This window comes from Anser cygnoides, chromosome 5 (assembly GCF_040182565.1).
Source record: "Anser cygnoides isolate HZ-2024a breed goose chromosome 5, Taihu_goose_T2T_genome, whole genome shotgun sequence".
In the NCBI taxonomy this organism is placed as follows: domain Eukaryota; kingdom Metazoa; phylum Chordata; class Aves; order Anseriformes; family Anatidae; genus Anser; species Anser cygnoides.
Genome location: NC_089877.1, coordinates 45314879 through 45337743, shown reverse-complemented (window position 1 = coordinate 45337743; position 22865 = coordinate 45314879). Strand labels below are relative to the sequence as shown.

At 34.5% G+C, this 22865-nt stretch overlaps 1 protein-coding gene across 12 annotated transcripts in view; it reads left to right on the top strand.

Moving 5' to 3' along the window:
* The window catches only part of CEP128 (centrosomal protein 128), a 122090-nt gene that overhangs the window by 17806 nt on the left and 81419 nt on the right, over window positions 1-22865 (top strand). For all 12 annotated transcript variants that reach the window (XR_010831910.1, XM_048059734.2, XM_066998164.1 and 9 more), the window contains 5 exons: window positions 4711-4827; window positions 12028-12114; window positions 13571-13645; window positions 14895-15027; window positions 16671-16831. Coding sequence is in view for 11 of the 12 variants with exons in the window: in XM_048059734.2 (XP_047915691.1) it covers window positions 4711-4827; window positions 12028-12114; window positions 13571-13645; window positions 14895-15027; window positions 16671-16831 (573 nt within the window). In the remaining variant the exon portion in view is untranslated. The remainder of the gene's footprint in view (window positions 1-4710; window positions 4828-12027; window positions 12115-13570; window positions 13646-14894; window positions 15028-16670; window positions 16832-22865) is intronic.

Genomic DNA, 22865 nt, shown 5'->3' with positions numbered 1-22865 from the left:
ACAATAATGACTTTAATGCGTTAGAAGGTCTGAAGGAAATCAAAAGATATCTGATGGAACTACACAAGGTAAAAAGTCCTTCTAGAAGTTATAGCCAAATGATAGAAGTAGAAAGGTTAGATAAACTTCATCAGCTAAATATAAAAACGGAGTAAGGTAGGTTAAAAACAGTTTGACGAAGAGGTTCCAAAGGTACGCACACTGATAAAACCCTGTTTAATGCCATAGTGTCACTAGGAGAAAATATTAAATGAGAAAAAATGCTCAGAGAAGAGAACACCTGTGGAGAGGATAGGAGACAGAATCTGTTCCTTGTTTAGCATCCATTTTTACCGGAGAGGCTTCTGGAAAGCTCCAGCATAGAAACACGTGAAAAGATTGGTGTTGGATCTGGAGGGACCTGTGCTTGGAGTTCAGCTGTTCCATAACATAAATGATAATTAGTTTAGAAAATATGGTGATAAGTGACCCAGTTTGTGGTATTGTGGTGATACTAAATTTTCCAAAACAGAAAAGGTAAGTTTACTGCATTCCAGAAAGTCTTATTACTAAGCATGGCTAGGACATGAATGTGACATAGCAGCTGTCACAGAGAATGCAGAGGAAGTTGCTAATGATAGTACTTGGTTCTTTTGCACTATTGCAAGATACAACATAATAAACCTGATTTGCTGTGGACTTGTGTGCTCTCTTCCTTCTTTGCCTAGTCTCCTCCCTGACTACTTGTGCCACCCTACAAAAACTTCTGTTGTATCCTAGCTATGTAAATCCTTATACAAGAACTCCTATGTTTTTCCCATATTATGCTTCCTCACCATGCTAGTCCTCCAAAATGCCATGTTGCTTTATTTCCATAATGCTGACTTCCCCACTACCTTTAATTCCTTATACTTCCAACATATGTATTTTTTACATGTATTTTTTTAAATACTAAATGGCCAAATGCTTCGTTTCAGACTAAATGCATGCACTTTGCTGACAGCCAAAGCAAATAAGGGTGGAATTCTCCCTATTTTTCCCTGCATGGTGTATTTATGAAATCACCTGTGTTGAAGATCTTATTTTTTTTGAAAACCCTCATAGTGTCTAAATACATTTGACAGCTCTGCACTGCTGAGCATTTGAATCTTAGCCAATTTCAAAAGAGTTTTGAAATGAAAGACATTGGTCTCCTAAATATTGTTCTTAATAAAGCAAGCTATGAGGCTGCCTTTGTTTAATCCTCCTTTTTTTCAGAGCTGATGAAAATGTTTTATAATAAGCATTCTGTCTCCCAGAAAACACTTTCCCCTCTGAAGAAATGTTAACCAATGTGCTACCTATTCCTTTAACCTAAAATAACCCCCTTTAACTATGTCAGCCATTCTGTATGCTAAGCTCTATCTTACAAAAATAAAAATAAACATAAATTTGATGGAAACGTTATTACGTAATTAATTTGCGTATAGTCTAAGGTTTGTTTTTTGTTTGCCATGTCTTTTGTTATTTCATATGTAGTTGGAATAGTTTGTGATTGCGAACTTTGTATTTATGAAATGACATTACGTGCAGAAAAAACTTCAGTCTTTGGAGGAAATGAGAATTGGACAAATATCCAAGAATACTATATGCAAATCCTCTTAGAAAAAGATGACAATGAAATGTAGAGTACAGCAATATGCATATTTGGCTAAATGAGAATTTCTGAATTTACTTAAGACAAAAAAAAAAGAAAAAGAATGTGGAAAGTAAAAATTAAAATATTTTGACCTCACCTAGTGCAGATTAACTGAGATACTTAAATAACTGTTTGAAGTGATCTTGAAACCACTAATGGCTATTTTGGAGTATTCATAGACAACTGCAAGTGTAAGGTTAGAAAAACTGTTCTTGGAATACTGAAAATGGGAAAATATGAAGGGGGAAAAAAGGAGAAAATACTGATTATTTGTCCAGAACTTGATTGGAATATATCTAAGAGCAAACAAGAAACTTCAGCAGCAGACACTGATTTGTCAAGCAAAACTATGCTCTCCTATCATGGAATGAACTTAAAAGGCAGAAGCAATACTCTGTCTTGATGTAATTTCATTTTTGAATAGTCTTTCAATAATCTTAACAATAGAATAAGCTTTGTAGTAAAACATGGCAAAACTGTTCTGAAAATCTGAACGCGACTGTTCAGATATCTGTGTATCTTGTAAACTGTTCACTGTTAAAATTAGATGAGTTACTGAAGTGTGTTGGCACTCATGGTGCACACTCAAGTGGCACACACTTGATCTGATTCTCTCAAGTTTTTTTTAGTGGTTTAGGTGATGTAATAGAGAGATGCTTATTATGTTTGCAGGTGGACTTCAGATGAGTAAAAAAAAAAAATAAAATAAAATGAAAACTGAAATCCAATATCCCCCCTTGGATGTGGATTAGAGGGTAGAACAAGGATAATAGGTGCAAAATTCAACAAGAAAGATTAAGGTTGTACTGTAGGAAAAACATTATTTTAGAGACTATGCAATAAACTGTCCCAGGAGGCTATAGAAGTTTTCTATGAATGTTTTTGAGCAGTTTAAAGGAAAAAAAAAAGTCATGCGACTAGTCAGGCAGCAAGTTTGCTAACCTTTGAACTCCATTCCAGCCACCTTTTTCCATGTGTTTGTGCAGTACAGAAAATGTGAACTAACAACATACTACATATACTATAGTTTCTTGATGGACTTTTTTTTTAGTGAGTTATAAGTAGCATCAAAATGTGTGGCACTCCTGTGTTTTTTTTTTCTTAAGAGGATTGTATCTGTAACTCTGAAATTTCCATGCACCTGACAAAAACAACACATATATCTCTTTCTTTACCTTGTTAGAGATGAGAAGGCAATTGTCTTCTGGAGGGACTTGAAAGAAGCAAGAGGCAATGCAATCACTTGATATCGTGTAGTTAGCAAAAAGTTTTCTTTTTCATTCTGCTTTAGCGGCAATGAAATCTAAGTTTGCAGGAATCTGAAGCTTTGCCTTGTGCTTCTTCATGTCATGTGAGCTGCTGTGCACAGTGAAGTAGGCAGGTGGGGGAGTTACTGAATTCTCCTTTTGAATGTTTTTGAGGGTAGTGTAATGTTGCTTTTCAATCTTTGTCAAGCCTAAATCATACGTTTTATGTCTTAATACCGTTAGCGTTCCCTTGCAAACTTTACTTGAAGCATATGTCTAAAAGAGCTGAGAAAGCTGCTGCCTTCAGAAACGTGTAACTAGGATTTTTTAAAAACATAAACCACAACTTTATTTCTGGTGTATTTAAAGTACACAAATGAAGAAAATTATGGCAGTAATCCCCTAATTTTCTGCAGAGATGTAACAAGTTTAATGATAGTGTTATTTTTTGTTACTGTTAGATATTATCATTAGCTTATTTTGTGAATTATTAGAAGTAACAGTAAGTAGTAGATTTCACAATAGAAATACATGAGTTGTGACATGATCATTATTTTTATGCATTAGTTTGCAATAATTATTTTAATTATGGCTGCAGATCGTTCATAACTTACATGAAAGAACATGATTTGATGAAGTACATTTTTTTGAACTTATGATGGTTTTAAGAGAAAATAGAAAATTCCAAGTTGTGAGCCAACTACTCATCTGGCTGTGCAAACAAGAAACCATTTCAAAGCACCACAAGACAAAATGACTGTTTCATTCTTTTAAACCTAATGTTTTATGGTACTCATGAAGTATGAATGTGTCCATAACTATGTATCTTTTTCTACACAACTGTGTTGTTCCTGTTAAAATTCTATATCCATACACATGTAGAAATGCTAGTAAAAGCATGCTTATTGATGAAAGTACATATGAGAACTTGCTTTCCTCCACATACATCAGAAACTTGTAGTTGAACAAGTCTTTTAAGTCTTTCTTTGTTTTATCTAGATACCATTTGGTAATTAGTTATACTGCTTTCTAGTGACTCTTTAAAGCTGTTAGTTTTGAAGTAGGGAGGAAACCAATATATTAGTATTTTCCTTGTTAGTCTTTAACTTTTCCTTGAAGTCTTTTAACTTCAATGATATAAATTTAATTTGCTGCCCACAAGAGGGTGCTCTCTGCTAGCAGCTTGAAATGCAAAAATAGAGTATTTCTGGTTGTAGTTCAAAGTTGAATCATTGTGTCTGTAATCCAGATTGCTTTAGCAATTGACTGGTGTTACTTACATTAGGTTGAATGTGAATTGAAAAAATATTGGGGAAAAGTCTTATTGATGTAAGTATTTTGTGCTATTACAGTCATTCTCATACTTAGCTCATCTCACTGCTTGTCAGTCATGGATTTCTGAGTAAGAAGGAGGCAAATGGTGGTCTGTTTTACAGACAGGAGTGACTCTCCAAAGATTAACCAGACCTGTGGCAGAGAAGCCAAGATGTTTGTATTGCAGCCTCAGCTTAGCCTGCACTACACTTGATATATTTAGCACTTGATCAGAACCACCACTGTAAATAAAAATATCATAAATGTAAAGGAGGATATTGCTAACAAAATAGCAGGTCATTTCCTTGCTTGAGTACTCAGTGCTATATCTCTGGTTATTTTCTATACCATTCTAAATCTTACTTCACAAAATACAAGTTGTTTTGTTTTTCATTCTTTCTGTCCCATGCTCTTTACTATTTTCTCCATTGGTATCTCAGTATGTGGTAAAAATGCGCCCTAACTTCCTGCAGGTTGTTTTTCCTTTTGAAGGTGTCAGCACGGGTAGAGAGAAGACTTCAGGAGATAGAACAAGAAATGCATGCTGAAAGACAGCTTGTAGAAAGGCGCCAGGACCAACTGGGACAGATGTCTGTTCAATTACAAGAGGTATGCAAATGAAAACTTCCTGTATATGTATAATTTAAATTAAAATCTTTCTGTATTTGTGACCTTGTACCTGTCAAACTGGCAAAAATGCTCATATTTTTGGCAGGTTCTTTTAACTGTATCCAACACACTTCCTCTCGATTTGGTGACGAGTAGTCTCTGTTATTTGTGATGTTGCTCTGAATCGTGATACTGTTTTAGACCTTTTTGGTAACTGGCACAAACATCTGAAAGAAAAGCAAATTAGACCAAGTAAGGCCTTACCTTTTGGAAAACACTTTTTGAGAACAAAATAATAGGAATTCTGTATATGTTGCCTCTGTGTACCACCATCCCGAGACTTATTTGTGTGAGTTTTGTGAAGAAATTTACTTTATTGAATTGTACAAGAAATAGGAACATGAGAGTTTCTAAGGAGACAAAAGGTTTAGAACTGATCTAATCTTGAATTTAAAACAAGCAGAGGAAAATATGGCAGCAACAAAACAGTCTAAGAATTTGAGTTCTTGAGCTGTATCTTTTGACTATTTAATTTTTTTTCTTTGTATGTGGTGATACAGATGAATAGATTCAGTATGGCAAACCAAATAGAATGAATAGTATAACTTGTGACTATGAAGCATTTAAAATTTATGAATAGCTTTATAAGGTTGTCAACAATGTATTTTTAAGCTGAATACTAGCTGACTTTTTGCTAATTTGTTCGTTGCTTGCATCAGTGTAATTGTTTGATGTATTGTGCTAAGATATTTTTCTATTTTTCTGTATTATAGAAATATTAAATTTACCATTAGAGATCTCTTCAGTTTACACTATTTCTCACAATTTTTTATATCCTATATTTAAATAGGCAGTCTTTGCAAAGCCTACAAGGTAAGTATTCAGCAACAAAAACAACAAAAAAAATTCCTGATAAATGTTAGATTTTTGTTTGTAATACATGTTGTCATTTTACCTTTTTCTTATTATTACCCATCACTTAACAGTAGCGTTTGCCACAAAGATTGCTTGATAGGTGAGACAAGTCTCAAGACCAGAGGTTCTCAGAGAATCCAATATAGAAGTTTACTTATTTCTTTACTGTTTTACACTGTGCATTCATTAGACTTCATTGCACATTAAGAACAGCAACTTCACGCAATATTTGTTGCTGATTTTCTCTTATTGTGACACTTGTCATTTGATACTTCTTTGAAACTCAGCTATTGCAGATGCTCTTCTCAAGTTTGCACATCTCATTTGTGCACTCCTTTGACCTCTCACGGGATGTACAGAATGATATCGAGGACCAGCTACTTAATAATTTGGATCTTTTTTTTTTACATTGATATGACTCTGTACTTGCTCAGATTCCTAGGGGACATTGTAGGTGAAAATATTCTTAATGAACACAATCCACACAGGGAGAGGCTAGCTCCCTAGCTTTTTCTGCAGCTTGACCTTTTGATCAGCTGTTCCTCTTCTGCCTTCCATTTGGCCTGAATTATCAGCAGTATTAGAACCAAGCAGCCAAGGTGCTTTCCAATAAGTGAGGAATGTTCTTCACTAATGAAACATGAATGCATTTAGGAATAAAACATGGAACCCAAGCCAGTAAACTCAATAGTAAATATCTGTGCTGGTCCACTGCAAGAAGGCTTGGAGATGGTGGTAACAATTTAGGTTTCATTGTCCTAACATTTTTAATGGTGTTCATCTTCAATAATAACACTAACCTGGATAGTGGTGGTCTTGGAATGTTTTTGATCTCCACTCCAAATGGTGCTTGTATTCACCCGTGTAAATATGTGTGTGAGCAATTGCTTGAGAACTGAATGTTGTTAATCACTAAATCGTTAGAAACAGTTTAATAGGATTGAACTCACATTGCTGTGTGTACTTTTGCATATACCCTAGTGAGAATAAAGCAAATAGCTAAATATTTTTCTGAAGTTATTTGTGTGAAGCATGTCTCTACATCATTGTAAAAAGGAGGTTTTTACTTCGTTATTCTGTTTCTATTCTGTTTCTTGTCCTTTGTACTTTGAATTACGAGTTAGATGGACTCTTAACTCTGTCAGTGGCCTCAGTCTTGTGGTGACCATTGCATGGATTTAATGCTCTATTAAAGTCTTTTTGTCCTTTTTTATTTCTCCAAGATTCTTCCCAAGTAACATTACTGGAAGGAGGATAGTGTTTGGACTGAGTTCTGAAATCCTGTCATTCAATATGGCCTGGATAATTTACAAAGAAATGCTATTTAAAGCATTTGTGGCTATTTAATGAAACATTTTTTTCATTAGCTTTCCTGTTACTACACTTCAAACCCAACAAAATCAAATTTAACTTTTGGATTTGATCAGCAGTTCTTTTAATTAAGAAATCTGGTGAGGCTTAAAAGTTAAAAGTCCTTATCTTTAGGGAAAGTGCAGTGTCCATAACTGACCACTACTTGTCAGTATTTTACCACCTTAAGAGAGTTATCTTCCTAAATCTCAGTTATTTAATTATATGTTTTCAGGATCTAACTGAACATGATGATACATGTGTTTCTTTTTGTCTGACTTGTCTGTGCTTTTCTCTTGATGTGCAAACTTTTTAATTTTATTTCATTATTATCATCATCATGGTCTGATCATTAACCAAGATGATATCTGGTTATAAACTGACTATAAAGAAAGCTTGACATATAATTTTTGCATCTTTACTGTGTAAAACTGAGGTTTTTTTGAATCTGCATTCAATATGTGCTGTGTGTAGGTGGATAAAAATTTTCCACTGCATTTTTGTATCTCGAGTTGACGTGTATTCTAGGTGTGCTTAAACGCTATTTATAAAGAAAATCTTAAATTAGTGCAAGTCATGCATCTTCACTTTCTTCTGTTTCCCTGATAGAAACTCCTTTCTGTTTTGAAAGGAGAACAAATAAGTTCATCTTGTCAGTACTACTGACATGTATATATGGATTGCTTTAACAAAATACATTTGTTGTCTAAATTAAGATTACTTTGAGATTCTTCAGTGCTTTGCTTTGAATATAAAGATACCATCCACTTTGTACTGTTTGTTTGCATATATGCCTCCATTTTCTAAAACAAATATAGTTCTTAAAAATAGCCTTTAAACAGCTGTTATATGCAAAGGGTGTCCTGGATGGCTTCAATAATTCCTATGCTTGGTTTTCTGGATTTTGGTAAATGAGGTAGTGTTCATGCTTTACTCACTTTAGGTGAACAGTATCATATTTGTAAAACGTTTTTGAACACGCTGACTGTATTAAGGCAGTGACTATGAGTATGTCTTAAGCTAATAACTTATTCATTTCTTAGTGCAACTGGATACTTAGATCTCTTTGACTCTCACTGCACGTACTGTGAAGTGCAAGATACTGGCAAACTTCAAACAGAGGGTGGAGTAGACTGGTCAAAAATGTTGTTGAAAAATTCTCTTTTTGAATGACCTTCTCTGTGATCCTTTTAGACAAACATAAACTTGATCTGTGCTCTGAGACATCTGGATGTTTTAATGCATCGTTGATACTTTCCCCTTGACTCTGTGCTATGCCACCTATGGCTAGTGGGTTTTGTTTTAATTGTAGTTTGTCTGGCTCACATCTCTGCATTGGAACACAAGCAGGTCTCATACATATGTCACTGAATTATCTACGCAGTCTGTCTTTAAATGCATTGCATTTAAGGAAGCAGTAACATGGACTGCTAATGTGGCAGGTTAGAGAAAAAAATTCAGATTAGGATGAGGTACACTTTTGTTTTATTTTAAAACATAGCTCAAGGTTGGTCTTTTTAGCATATTTCGGTTAGTATCAATCAATTTCTCTGATCAGTCTCACTTTGTAAAAAGAGATTTCAATTTGTGGTCTGGGCACTACTTTCAAATCTATTTTCTGTGAACAACAACAAACTAAGAGAAGTTAGTAGGCTTAAATATCAGTAAAAGTTATTTCTGCATGTTGCAAATGATTGAGAAGTTTTGTTACAGAGGCCTCTGCACAGTTTTCTCCGTATATAAGAGGAAAAGTTCTATAGAGTAGGGAATAAATGATTTTCTTATTAAAATTATGAAGTTTGATGTATGGATGAGGTAAAGTGAGCTGGGGTACACCATGTATGTTGATATTCTGATTCTATTTTGTGCTAGTAAAGTCTGTAAAAAGACCTTAAGAATCGCTCCCCTGGGTCAAATCATAAGTTTGTCTAGCCTGTCAGAGATGATAGTCTGTTTCTAACTGTCTGAGCAGGATGTAGAACATCTAGCTGGCCCATCCTGAAGTCATACTATGGAGACGACATCGTGTGCATGTTCTCTGCTTTCTTGTGTCCTCCAACCTGCCTGCTGCTTCCAGGGCCTCACCAAGTTACATAATCTCCTTGTCAACCATCTGCTGGGCAGCCTGGATATTAAAGTCTTCAAGAGGAGGATCTTGATGGGAGAATCTACAGGGCTGTAGACCTGTTTCCATTCTTTGGTGCTTCAGTGTTTCCAGGTAGAGGTCCCCTGGGCCATGCCTGCCCACTTTTTGGAAGACATCTGGCAGGAGTGTGTTGGAAGGGGATGCTGAGTACTGCAGTTCCTAGTTCCCATGTTTGACCCTTTGACTCCCCCAGTCTCTGGAGATAACAAATGAAATAAAATCAATTGGCTCTTTACATGGCATTTTTATTTTTATTTTTATTTTACCCTTCCTTTCCCAAGAGAATCCTTTCACAGACAAAACTTTAATGGAGAAAAAGAAGAGTGACAAAAGCCAGTTAGGGATAATTATTTAAAAAGGAACACAACAAGGAGGGCAAACTTAAAATTAACTTTTACCTATGTAATTTCTCAACCATTATTAAGATCTGCTGCTTGTCCAGTTCCAGATGACCAAATATCTGTTTCTTAATGACATATTGATTGCTTAACTGATGGCCTATCTAGCACCTAGTGGAAAAACTTGTATTTCACAGTTGAAGCAGTGCATGTTTGATATATTTAATGTTATTATAAAACCACATTCTTTTTATAGTATTTTAACTGATATATATGAGCTGTTTTAATAATGAAATTGTTATGGGCTTTTTAAACTATATACAGAAAGTAGAAGTGAATGTTATTTGCTTAGTGTCAGTGATATGAAATACTGCCTTTTTATGTGATGTTATTTATACTTAATAGTCTAAATATCATTCAGTGATCCTGGTAAGTTGAAACGACATTGATTTCTGTGGCTTATTCTATGAATTTGGATGTACTACTGGTACTGAGACAAACTTTTTGCCTTTAGTAGGGACATCTTTGAAAGTTTTCCCAGTGTTTCTAATTCCATCTCAGTTAAAGCTTAATTTTTCTTAAACTGAATTTAAATTTTTTTATGCTGACTTCCATAACAAAATCTGCATATATGTATATTTTACAATGAATTACTAATTCAGTACCAAAAATAAGGTTGGCATACAGTTGACTCTTTATGACAAAGCTTCTAATTTTGCTGAAAAATGAAGCTGAATTGCACTTAGTGTATATATACATCCCTAGTAGACCAACCTAGTACCTCTAGTTATTTAAAACAACAATTTTGTGTGCAGTAATGACATTAACTGAAGTGTTGATCTTAGGTTTATTGTTTATTTGTTTTTTACCCCTATTGCTTAGCTTTTGGGGGGGGTTCTTCATAGAGTCTTTTTGAGCGAAATGGGTGCATCTGGTTTGTGTGCAGTGTTGAGTTATATAGGTTAACTGGTAAGATAGATTTTGAATCTGTACTGAGTAGTTAGAGAAATACCTTAAATATGTTACAGTCTTGCAGTGTCTGATTATGAATCAGTAAGACGAAAGCCTAATTCCTTATGTAGCATAATATTTTCAGTGGCATAGTTATAATAAATAGCTTCCACAATCTCAGTTTCTAGTATAAACTGTTCAGGCAGGAGAGGAAGCCAAAATATACTGAAACCCTTATGTTTTATGAGATGAGGATATATGGCTGTATAGACATCCATTTATTTTCTCCACAAAGCTACTTATAAAAGCAAAACTTCTACAGCTGAATTTTTGATCAAGTGAAAACCTTCCTCAGTTTTTGGTGAAGAGAAAATGTTCAAAAATTGAATGATATTGCACTAATGACAGGGAAAAGTTTCAGAGGTATCTGTTTAAGGAGATACTCCTTTAAAATGAAAATAAAAATGCTGCTCAAAAAGAATAGACTGGAAAAAAGGCATTTCGTTCTGGACAGGCTGTGTTTTTGTTGTTTGGCTGCAGTTTCACCAAGTAATGGTGGAAAGGCCAGATGCACTTATGCTGTGCGATACTGGTTTGAAAATAAAAGGTCTAAGGATCTCTAATCAAAGTGTGAATGAAATTCTAGAGTGAAAACTGCTTGGTGGTGTTGACAGCAAATATGTTTGACGCAATTCCTCAAATTCAGAGCAAATTATGTCAGCATGGCTAGTGACATCACCTTGTGTTTCTACCTGGTATTTATGATAAGCCAATGGCAGTGTTATGGCTTGGCATGCCCAAGTTTGAGTTATTTATGTTGCAAATTTAACGTGTCATTCATATCTTTGATATCTGCTACATTCCTTTCCAAGTTATGGTATATGCTCAGCAAAAAATGTTGGTTTAAAGAAGCAAGAGGTTTCAAATTTGATGTTCAAGGTAACTTTATTTTTATAAGATGCTTTAGAAAATATATGTAGCTGGTTTTAGACTCTTCAGTTAGAAAGGGGACAGTCCCTGTGGTTGGTTGGTTTCTTTATTTATTTTTGGAATAAGGCATGACAGTGTCAGTAACTTTAGATCAGGAATGTTTCAGTTGATCCTGCCTTAACACTGCACATCTAAGCATCTGTCAAGATTCAGATAAAAATAAATTTTTTTTGTTTGTCTGTAGGGGTTCTCTTCAGCTTCTCAGTCCTTCATCTCACAATGTTTAGGGTCAGTCTTGAGCATCTGGGAATCTATACATCGGAAGGATGTTAATGCTAATTTTGACTTTGTATTTGGCCCAGTTCTGTGCATGGGTGTGTTTATGCATGGACTTGTATTTATCTTTTCATAACAATGTACATTGGCTTCACCTAGAAATATTAGACAAAGTCAGCACTTGTCTAGATCTTTTCTTATACGTGTGAGTAGATTGTTTTCTTTTAACATACTTATAAGGAAGACTTCTGTAACTTTTGTAATAACGTTCACATTATATTTTTCACTTTAAAGGCTTTAAAGAAACGAGATGCTAAAACAGCTGAAACAGAAGAGCTCATGAAAAGTAAACTTGAGAAATATGAAAGTGAAAAGAACCGAGTAAGTCTTAATTTTCTTTTTTTTATTTAAATGTATGTTGTAGTATATGCTTCCTCTTTCAGAGAAAGCAGCAAGATAAAACTTTCTTTATCCTTTAAGATGACATGGCGGTTTCTGTTGTATCAGACATACAGTGAATGCAACTATATTGAACTTGTCTTTCCTGCAAAGCTTTTTAGTTATATAGTGTTTATTCTAAAAACTACTCCATCCTGCCAGATAAACAAACTTATAACTTGTAGATTATCATTGATTTCTTTTTTGATTTGTTGTTGAAAAGACAAACAGATGCAGTCTGCTGTCATGTATTTATGGCAGCTCAAAGGTACAGCTTTTCTTTGTCCCAGCAGTTAATGCGTGTTTTGGTATCTTTGAAACCTGGTGACTATTAAACACTTTTTTTACTGACCTATCTGTTGACATATTGCTTTCATCCTGTTTGTAGGAAAAAAAATTCCTTATATTTCTGTTCCTGCAGATTGCTAGTGCAACGTTGCACTTTTGCTGGCTTTTTTCCCCACTTATATAAAGTTTAACCTTTTTGTCAATACTTCCAAAGTTTATGCTAAAGCTTTTATTCTAAGCAATCTAGGTATTGTTACCCTCTTCATTCCATTACTTCTAGTCCTATTTACTTTGCCTGTTTGCCAGCCTCTTAGTAATCACAAAGAGGATGTTATCTCTGCAATAACAATTTCCGCTTTCAAAACTATTTTTTTTTTCTATGTGCATCTTTGCAATCTTTCAGCTATTTGTGGCAGAATTCACAAAATATTTCATAACGTTTTTGGAAATGGTAATCAGTTTGACTATTTCTGTTTACATGCTTTTAAATTCCCTTTATTATATTTTGGGGAAAATTCTAATTGTCTGAAAGTCCTGGCACTTCAATTTTTGAGTCGTCTTGTTTCCAGAATAATTATAATATCTTCTTGCACAACACGGAAAAACAGAATTTATTAATTACCAGTTGTACCAATAAGTGTCATCTTTAACATTTTTATGAATAAACTGTATAACAAAGGCTTCAAATGTTAGCTCATTCTCAATGTTTATCCAAATTTGAATGCATGGCACAAACCCTGGGACAGTTTTTAAAAGTTTATTTTTTTATTTTTTTTTAACCTAGTAAAAAGTTGCTTTCATGCTTTTTTGTTTCGTTTTGGAGTATATACATCACTTTGAATCTTCACGTGTTATAGAAAAATATATAAAAATTATAGACTGTAAGTTAAATTTTCCTTGTCTAATTTAAATAAATATAGCAGAGATTCAGTACAAGTGAAAGCTTGCTTTAGAGTTTTGGACAAATTAAAATATGGTGAATATTATATCTTAATTTAAGCAGCTGCTTATACTGATTAATTTGCACCAGAATTAACTAGTTAAGGTATATTTTTTTTTCTGTTGATGCATACTTCAATTTTCTTTCTTCATCATTTTTCTGTAATGAAAGCTTGAGCAAGAATTGGAGCAGTCCCGGAAAAAGTTAAATCAATCAGAAGGCAGTAGAGAAGCTCTTTTGCATCAGGTAACTGCTTTGGTGTGGTGGAAATCCTAAAGTCTTCGTATTTGGCTATGTCATAGTCTTTTTGATTAATCTTCCTTTCTCATATTCTGATAACATTGCTTTGAGAAGGAGATACAGAAAGAAAGGTTTGAGTCTAAAAGAGACTGAGACTGATTGCTCTTGATACTTTTTCTCTTTTCCAGACCTTCTTGCATATATGTTCATGTATTAATAATAAGAACAGTAGTAGCAGTTATGGTACTTCTTACATACATAAACACTATTTGTAAATACCCTTCAGAGTGTGCTTTAAAACAACTCCTGTATTAGTAATTATTATTATTATACAAATTGCATGACTTCAGATAAACCAGTGACATAGATGTATTGCGTGCTCTCATATGGGGGGGGGGGGGGGGGGGGGGCGGGGAAGACAAACATCGGGAAAACAATCAAAAATGTATTCTAAACAATACCTACTAATGCACATATGATTGAATTTAGAAGATGCAGGAACTTGGATTATAGCATTAGAAAAATGTCCTTTTTCCTAAATGTTTCTAGCCCATCCTTCTTTCAGAGGAGCTGAAGAAGAATATTGAAATAGATAGGGAAGGAGCAAGTTGTGTACTTACCTGTTAGAAATAGTTGTTTCACTTGTGTATTTAGAAAAAAATTGAGATGGCTATATTACTGTTTTGAATTTAACTCATTGTGCATGACATACATACATACTGTAACACATACGGGTAATATGAGTTATTTTCCTTCAATTCATGCTAAATTGTGTCTGTTTCCTTTATTTTCCCATATGCAATGTAATTGTTGCAAGTATTAGACTGTATATAATAAAAAATAAATATGTAACCCCCCTGTATGTTTCCTGAGAATATCAATAATGTATTTTTAATGAGAAGAATTTACATAAAGTATATTACTTATTACACTTACATAGATATCTTCACTAACAGTGTAGAAAGTCAACTGAAACACATAAAATGGTATTATTATTTTTAATCTAAAGAAATTGATGCTCAGCCATGGTCAACATAAAAGACTAAAATCATTCGTTTTGATTGAATAAACACTTTCTGGCCTATAACTAGGAACTACGTCATTTGTCTATCGTTTACCATCTGCAGCACTCTTGAAATTTATTTGTAAATATTATTTGTACAGTCTCTTTTCTTTTACAATTTAATAAAAATATCCTGTTTACTCCTTCACTCTGTTTTTTGTTAAAAAATTGATATTTCTACATGTGTTTTAGATTGAGGATCTTCGTTCCCAACTTCTGAGAGCAGAAGAAGATCGTGTAGAGTTGCAACGTCAAATTTCACATGTTGCTGTGCACCGCCAGAGCTCCCAGGATGTGCAAGAAGATGAAAGGAGAGTTAGAACAGGTACAGCTCTCAAATTTTGCACTAGATGCCTGCAAATTAGTTAACCTGGACATTAATTCTGTCATTGAAGTTTCAGTTCCTTTACTGTTTCAACTAAAATAGCTGATGAAGTTCTCAGCTTTAAGTTAATAAGTACCGGTGCCTGAATATTTAACAAATAAATATCAATGACAGTTAAAATTTAGGATGAAATACCTTGATTTGTGTGGTTAAAACAAATGAAGTGTATTACAGAGAATTAAAGGAGAGTGGATGGTATGTTTACACAATTTCTAAATACTAATTTTTCTGAAATTCTATGTTTCAGTCCATTTGCAGTTTAAATCCTGACATCTTGAAAATCATAACAGAAGTCGATTACGTAGCTGGTTATAGACAAGCTGCTGAACTTCTGGTAGAATTTCTAATGAGTAACAACATATTCCAGAGTATTTATAAATGCAAGTATTGTTCAGTCCAGGGCTTCTAATTGCAGTTTGTGAGAATTTTAGAGATGGAACCATGATATTTAGAAGAAAAATTCATTAAAAAATTTCAGCATGTAATGGTGAATTAAATTACAGCTTTAATGAGGACTATATTATTAGATATCTATCTGTATTTAAACTTTTCAAATGTAATCAAAATGCATTGGAGAACCTCTTTGTCTTTCTCCTCATTAACAAGGAAATGGAGTCAGTATTCCTCTATTATCTTGAGTAGCACTAGTACAGTGTCTTAGTGGTTTAATTGTTTAATTGGTTTGGTTAATGACTTCAGCTATTGAATTATCTTGATTATTAAAACAGGACTCTGACTCCCTTTTTTAACAAATCTCATCCAGAGTCCTGGAAAATGGTATGTGGCTTAGGTTCAGAGCTGTAATACAGGATAGTCATTTTAATAGTTTCTTCTGTTCAGTCACTTGGATGTTAGTGTATCTGCTTAAAAGGAAATTTATTTGTAACTGTTTTTCTTGTTTAGCTTGTCTTGAAAGCATATTTCATTTTTCTGTTTGTTTTATAAAAAGTGCTGTGTAAAAACATGAAAAAATACGTACTTGGAGTTATTAAGAGATACACGCAAGAAATGAAAATTAAAGCAATTGTTTTTCCTTACTGCATTATTTCTTTTTCTTTAAAGACGCATGCAAAGAATACAGACTTTTTTTTGCCTCCTTTAGCCATAAACAACTACTAACCTTTGAATTTCTGGCTGAGGATATTTACAGCTTATTCTCATCAGGAACTTCTTCTGTAGTATTGAAACATATAATTCACAGATAGTAACACCTCCTGACTTGGAAGTCACATTGATGGGATAAAACCTTGGCCTTGAAATTTGTGGAAAATTTTCATTTTCACCTGAACATCCCCAATAGTTTCTTCCTTTTTTTTTCTCCAGTAAAAGGCAGGGGGGGATATGGGAGGGAACCCCTCTAAAATAACTGGATAATAATAAGGCCCAAAAATACTGTGTCATTCAGTGGAAGGTTATGATATAACTATAGCCATTTTTCACAGATACTTCAAATAAAATCAGTAGCTGTATAATAGTCGCATGTAAAGAAGAAAATTGCCAAAAGAGAAATGAGTGGAAAAAAGTAATTTTCCAGAAGTTCGTATTTCTGCTGGGCATATTGTTCTGTTTCCACTGTTTTATAGTTGCTGAAAGATATGAGAAAGAAAAGCAAGAACTGGAGAAACATATTTTGGAGCTTAAAGCAAAGCTGAATCATAATGCGGTAATGTCAGAGGTAGAAGAGTTAAAGAGATGCATAGAGCATAAGGACAAGGAGAAGGCACAGCTTCTAACACGCATAGAGGTAAGTTTTCTTTGTAAGTCATTTCCCATATCTTTAAGATATGTGATATACCAGATTAGGGAGCAACCTTTAAAATTGAGTGACTGTCATGCTCTATTGAGTTTATTCTATGAATAACATTGAAAGGTGATCTGAGCTTGCAGAAGTTTTTTTTCTCCCACCTCTTTAATAAACCAAAGAAAGAAAGTATTTACTGTTGCCCCTGAATTCATGGTTTGTATTATTTGTCTTTTTATGATGTCCAAATAAAAGGTGATCTGATTTTGTCATCAGTTGCCATTAATAGTGGTTTGTGGAATTAGTTTCATAAATTAGTTTTTACTTGCTTAGCCTCCATTCTATCAAGAGTAATTCCAAACAAACTGGAATCCCTTGTTCTATGAAATGGTGAAGTACAGTAAAAAAAACAGTTTGTAACTTCTCTTTTTTCACTATTAGATGTGATGCAGTGATAGTAATAATTATTAGCATACTTATTTATGGCAAACATACACAATGTTTGGGGGTGGTTGTCCAGAGAGGTTGTGGATGCCCCCTCCCTGGAAGTGTTCAAGGTCAGGTTGGATGGGGACTTCAGCAACCTGATTTAGTGGAAGGTATCCTTTCCAATGTCAGGGGGGTTGGAATTAGGTGATCTTTAAAGGTCCCTTCCAACTGAAACCATTCCGTGACTGTGATTTGATATGGTCTCACACAACATCCTTTCCTCTAAATTGTTCGGACATGGGTATGATGGATGGACCATTTGCTGGACAAGGAATTGGCTGGATGACCACATCCAAAGAGTTGGGATCAACAGCTTAATGTCCATGTTGGAGACCAGTGATGAGTGATGTCCCTCAAGGGTCTGTTCTGGGACCAGTACTGTTTAATATCTTCATCAGTGACGTGGACTGAGTGCACCCTCAGCAAGTTTGTAGATGGCACCAAGCTGAGTGGTGCAGTTGACAAACTGGAGGGAAGGGATGCCATCCAGAGGGACCTTCACAGGCTCAAGAGATGGGCCCTTGTGAGACTCATGCACTTCAACAAGGCCAAGTGCAAGGTCCTGTAACTTGGTTGAGGCAATCCTAAGCACAGATACAGTCTGGGTGGTAAATGAATTGAAAACAGCCCTGCAGAAGACTTGGGGGTACTGGTGGATGAGTTGGCAATGTGTGTTTGAAGCCTAGAAATCATGCATATCCTGTGCTGCATCAAGTGTGACCAGCAAGTTGAGGGAGGTAATTCTCCTCCTCTGCTCTGCTCTCATGAAACCCCACCTGGAGTACTGCATACAGCTCTTGGGCCTCCAACACGAGAGACATGGACCTGTTGGAGCGAGACCAGAGGAGGACCACAAAAATGATCAGAGGGCTGGAGCACATCTCCTATGTGATGAGAAGCTAAGAGAGTTGGAGTTGTTTAGTCTAGAGAAGAGAAAGTTCTATGGAAACCTTATTGCAGCCTTCCAATACATAAAGGGGAACTACTCTTGGGGTTTCAGGATGGGGAGAGTCTCTTTATAAGGATATGTAGTGATAGTACAAGGGTTAATGGTTTTAAAGAAAGAGGGTAGATTTTGATTAGACATTAGGAAGAAATTCTTTACTGTGAGGATGGTTAGATACCTGGAACAGGTTGCCCAGAATGGATGCTCTTCACTAGAAATGTTCAAAGTCAGGTTTGACAAGACTTTGAACAACCTGACCTAGTGGAAGGTGTCCCTACCTAGGGATGAGGACAGGGGTGTTGGAGCTAGGTGATCTTTAAAGGTCCCCTTTCAACCCAAATGTCTCTCTTCTTCTTTGTACAAAGAATAACAGCGTCTATGTCACCGGAATTTCAGTTGGGAGACTGTTAACTTAAACATTAAGATGTAAGAGGTGGCAGGCTTTATAAGACAGGACATTTCTGTGGTTTTGGTTCCTGTCTAGATTTGTTATTGTAGTGAAATCCCTGGACAGTAAGTGTTCTCTACTGTCTTTTAGTGATTGTCAGAAAAAATGAGGATATTTTTAGAACCCAATGAGGAATTTCAGTAGTTGAGCACTTAATGTTTGTTGTATTGAGGTATTTAGTAACCCAGAGGTATTGTATTTTGTGTATATTTTTCTAATGAAGGTATTGCTCTTTGAAATAATGTTATATCACTTTGGAAATTCAAAAGTGGGAGCTACTTTTTGTGCGTTATCATAGATTTACAGGCCTACACTATTCCGTTTACTTTTGGCTGGTTTTCTACCGTTCTGTTGTCAACTTCTGTACTAATTTAAATCAAACAAATACCTCAAGTTGTGTTAGGAAAAAAATTTAGTCTCAAAATAAGTTCTTACACACTTTGTGTAAGTTGGCTGTTAAAAAGGCTTTCAGAAGATCTAGGCTGCCCCCAAGAGAAAACAGCAATCAGAATGCATTTCTGATGCACCTCAGCATTTGTGTTCTGGCTGACCAATATACCTCTAATGTACCTTCACTAATGTGAAGCATGCTGATTTTTAATTTTTTTAAATTAATTTTTATTATCTTTATTTTAATTTTTTTTAAATTTGGTTTTTATTTTTAAATATTTAAAAAAAATTTCTATGGTCTGAGAAATTCCAGTTACTTGGGTGGGGGGAGTTAGTAGGATACAAACAAATAGAAAAACATCTTTTAAATTCTGTTTGTAAAACATAGTTTTTTAAGAGTCTGAATGATGTTCTAATACTAATTTCCTGCTCTGTGAAAATACTGATGGAAGAGGGCTAAGTCAGGGTCATTGTCATTGCTGCAAGTTAGAAATCAGACTTCCCTGATTATCTCAACAGAAAATACTTTGTACTTCTTATCTGCTTCCCACTGCCATTCTCCTACAGAGGCAGCAACAGGAAAATAGCTAGTTTTTTTTCTTTTAATGAAACATCAAGGAATACAAGGATGTGAATTTCTAAACTTATGTACTAACAAAGCATTTTGTCAAGTCCGTTCTAACAGCTGCTCCTATCAGATAGTCTGATTCCCAGTTGGAAGTGACTAGTCATGTTTGAATTGAGTGTAACTTATTTTTGGTTAGTGGGGAGGATGTGACTGTATTTGCCTCTGGTGTACATGTGATATTAGAAATTTCTTTTGATTTATTTAAATGTTATTGTTTTAAAGAATTTGAGTTGTGCTGTACACTTAGTCCCTGTTGCCATAAAATCACAATATAATATAAAATGGACTGGATGAGAAAGTTTAAGAATGTGATTATAATTTCATGTTTAGAAGTGAGTTCAATCTTTAGTTTTCTAAATTTAATAGAGAAAATTTAAATTTCAATTATTGTAGTGTACCTGAGGATGCTTCTGTAAGAACTTGGAAATGTATGTCATTATTTTAAATATATTTTTCTGTATGGAACTAACAGAGAACTTGGTCCAACTTGACTATTATGGATAAGAAGTAAACAGTGTATGCAAATTGTAAAGATACAATAAGCTAGTTTCTCCATAAGCTTATATGGACTCTTTATGCTTGTGAAATCCTTTGATTTACTGAAGATTTTTCTAATTAGGTCAATGGGGTCTTCCAGTATTGTCCAGTAGAGTGTAACAGCAGGCAGTCAGTTTGTTAAAAATATTTCAAGTTTTCTGAGGGAGAAACATTGATTTGTTTAATTAAGATATGAATAATAGAAATCTTCTAATCTTATAAAGATTGATATAAATTCTTAGCCTTATTAAAATTTCTTTTATGGCTTTTCTTTCACTGAAGATGACACTATTAGCCAATTATTTTAATTTTACAGGTCAACTAAGATACCTGAAACCAATAAGCATAACTCACTTTTATAAACTTAAACAGAAATTCTCACAAAATATGAGAAATCCATACCTTTGGCATAGACTAGCCTGTATTGCTGTGTCAAATGGTTTTTAAACGTTGAAGTAGTGCTACAGAAACTTTATTAAAAGTGACTAGCATATGTGCTTTTAAAAATCGATTCAAAATCACAAATCAACCTAAAAATTTAAGATGTTTCAGCTGTATCTTTATATAAACTATTAACGATCAGAATCAGTAGCAGTTCATACTTGGGGAACGTATAGAAAAGGTACCTCTTTAACCAGTTGATTTTGTACAATATACCTTTTACTGAAAGAATACATTTCTAGACTGATTGACCATATGCATCTTTGTTTTTTCAATTCATAGAACTTGTGTTTGTATAAAAGATCTAAACCTCCTGGATCAATGATTCTTCATGGTCAGATACATTATGTTTTAGTAAGAGATGCAGATCAGATTGTGAAGAAATATTTGAGCCCTGTATTCTGTAAAAAAAAAAATTGGTAAGAGAAATAATTAGGTGCACGATTTAGATAACATTGTTGAAAACAATACGAATGACAAGCAGTATGATTACGTAGTGTTAGAAACTGGTGACTGTACTGCTGAGACCCATTATAGAAAAAGAGAACACTATATATGGATCTACTTTAGGTGATCAACATAATTAGTGCGGTTGGGGTGAAATGTGTTTTATTGTATTATCATTATAGAATGTTTGCACATCATAACTCATCTAAGGCATTAACTTGAATTACGGCAAATTGTACGAAATGAATGATCCTTAATTGTATTTTAAGTGTTCATGAAAGTTTTAAGGAATGTTACACTGAATATGTGATGTGATTTATTTTCTGTACCTAGACTGGAATTTCTTTTGCAGTTTGTGGTGATTATTTTTAAGTGAGCTGTTGAAAATGCAGGTCAAAAATACAATATATGTAGTCAAGCTAGGGACTGGAAATTTGAACTGCACTAATCATGTGTTTAGAGCTTATGTTGATTAGTTTACATTTTGGATAAATAACTAGTTCTAACTGGAAAATGTTGATCTTTCTCTGCTGCCTCCAATTTCTTGTGAAAGTTGAAAGATGGATTATATATTTGGATGTTGGTTATGTAGTAAATTAGAAGTACTAAGCACAACTGTTTTACTCAGGGCAAATGTTGCATCTATCTTTGAGTTTGTTGATCACCTCTCTTCTGAATCATCTCTAGATGGAGTCTGTCAACTGAAGCGTTCATGGTGCTGCTGCAATCTGAGGGATGATACAAAGTTTCATCAGTTTTGAAAATAATGCTTGCATTCAGATCTCTAGAGCATTAACTTGCTGTACCCCCAGGATCAATTAATTAAATGTAATGAATTTTTAAGTGTTCCAGGGAAATAATTCCCTTTTATAAAAATCCTTAGATATTAGTGCTGGTGGGAGGTTATTTGATATTATTTTGGTGGCAAATGTGTTAACATGAGTATTCTAATACTTTCCCCTTGCTTCTGTAAGCAGTAGATCAATGAAAATGCAGAAATAAATTTAGTCAACTTAGAAAAATTGGGACCCAGCATTGTTTTGTGTAAGGACTGAGAAGCAACAATGTGCCCAAATCAGGCTTTTCTATAGTAAGAGCAATGCTGAAAACACTTAAAAGCAAAACAGAACAACAAACCTGTACAGATCTTCAAAACACGTTTAACAAGCAACTGTTCTAAATACCATGGGCTGCTCCTGTCAAGAGAACCTCCATACATGCCATGGAACATGGTCATGCTTCTATTACATTCAGAGCACTGAGGTCTCCTGTTGACCAACCTTGAGCCATCAAAGATACGGGGTACTCCTTGGAATATGAGGCCCTATTCTATAAAGGCAGCATTTCTCATCTGTCTAGAAGTTTTTGTGGATCACAGAATTAGTAATTTACTTGGAAGAGAAACTCAGGTGTCCAAGGAATGTGTTTTGTTTTTTTTTTCTCCAGTAAGTGCAACCTCCTGATATTTTTTGTCCTTTCTCTTAGATGATCTAAGTCTTGTTTGCTGCAGTCACAAATGAGAGAGAGAAAGCTGGGTGAATATTAAATAAATAAATCACATCTCTATATTTCCGTCTTGTGCAAATCCTTAAAATATTTAATTTCTAAATTACCTACAAGGGTAAGGAAGACAGGAATGTGAAAGTCTGATATAGTCTATAAGGGTTAAGTAAATATTACTTTGCCAACTTCTTATGCCCTAGTAAAAAGG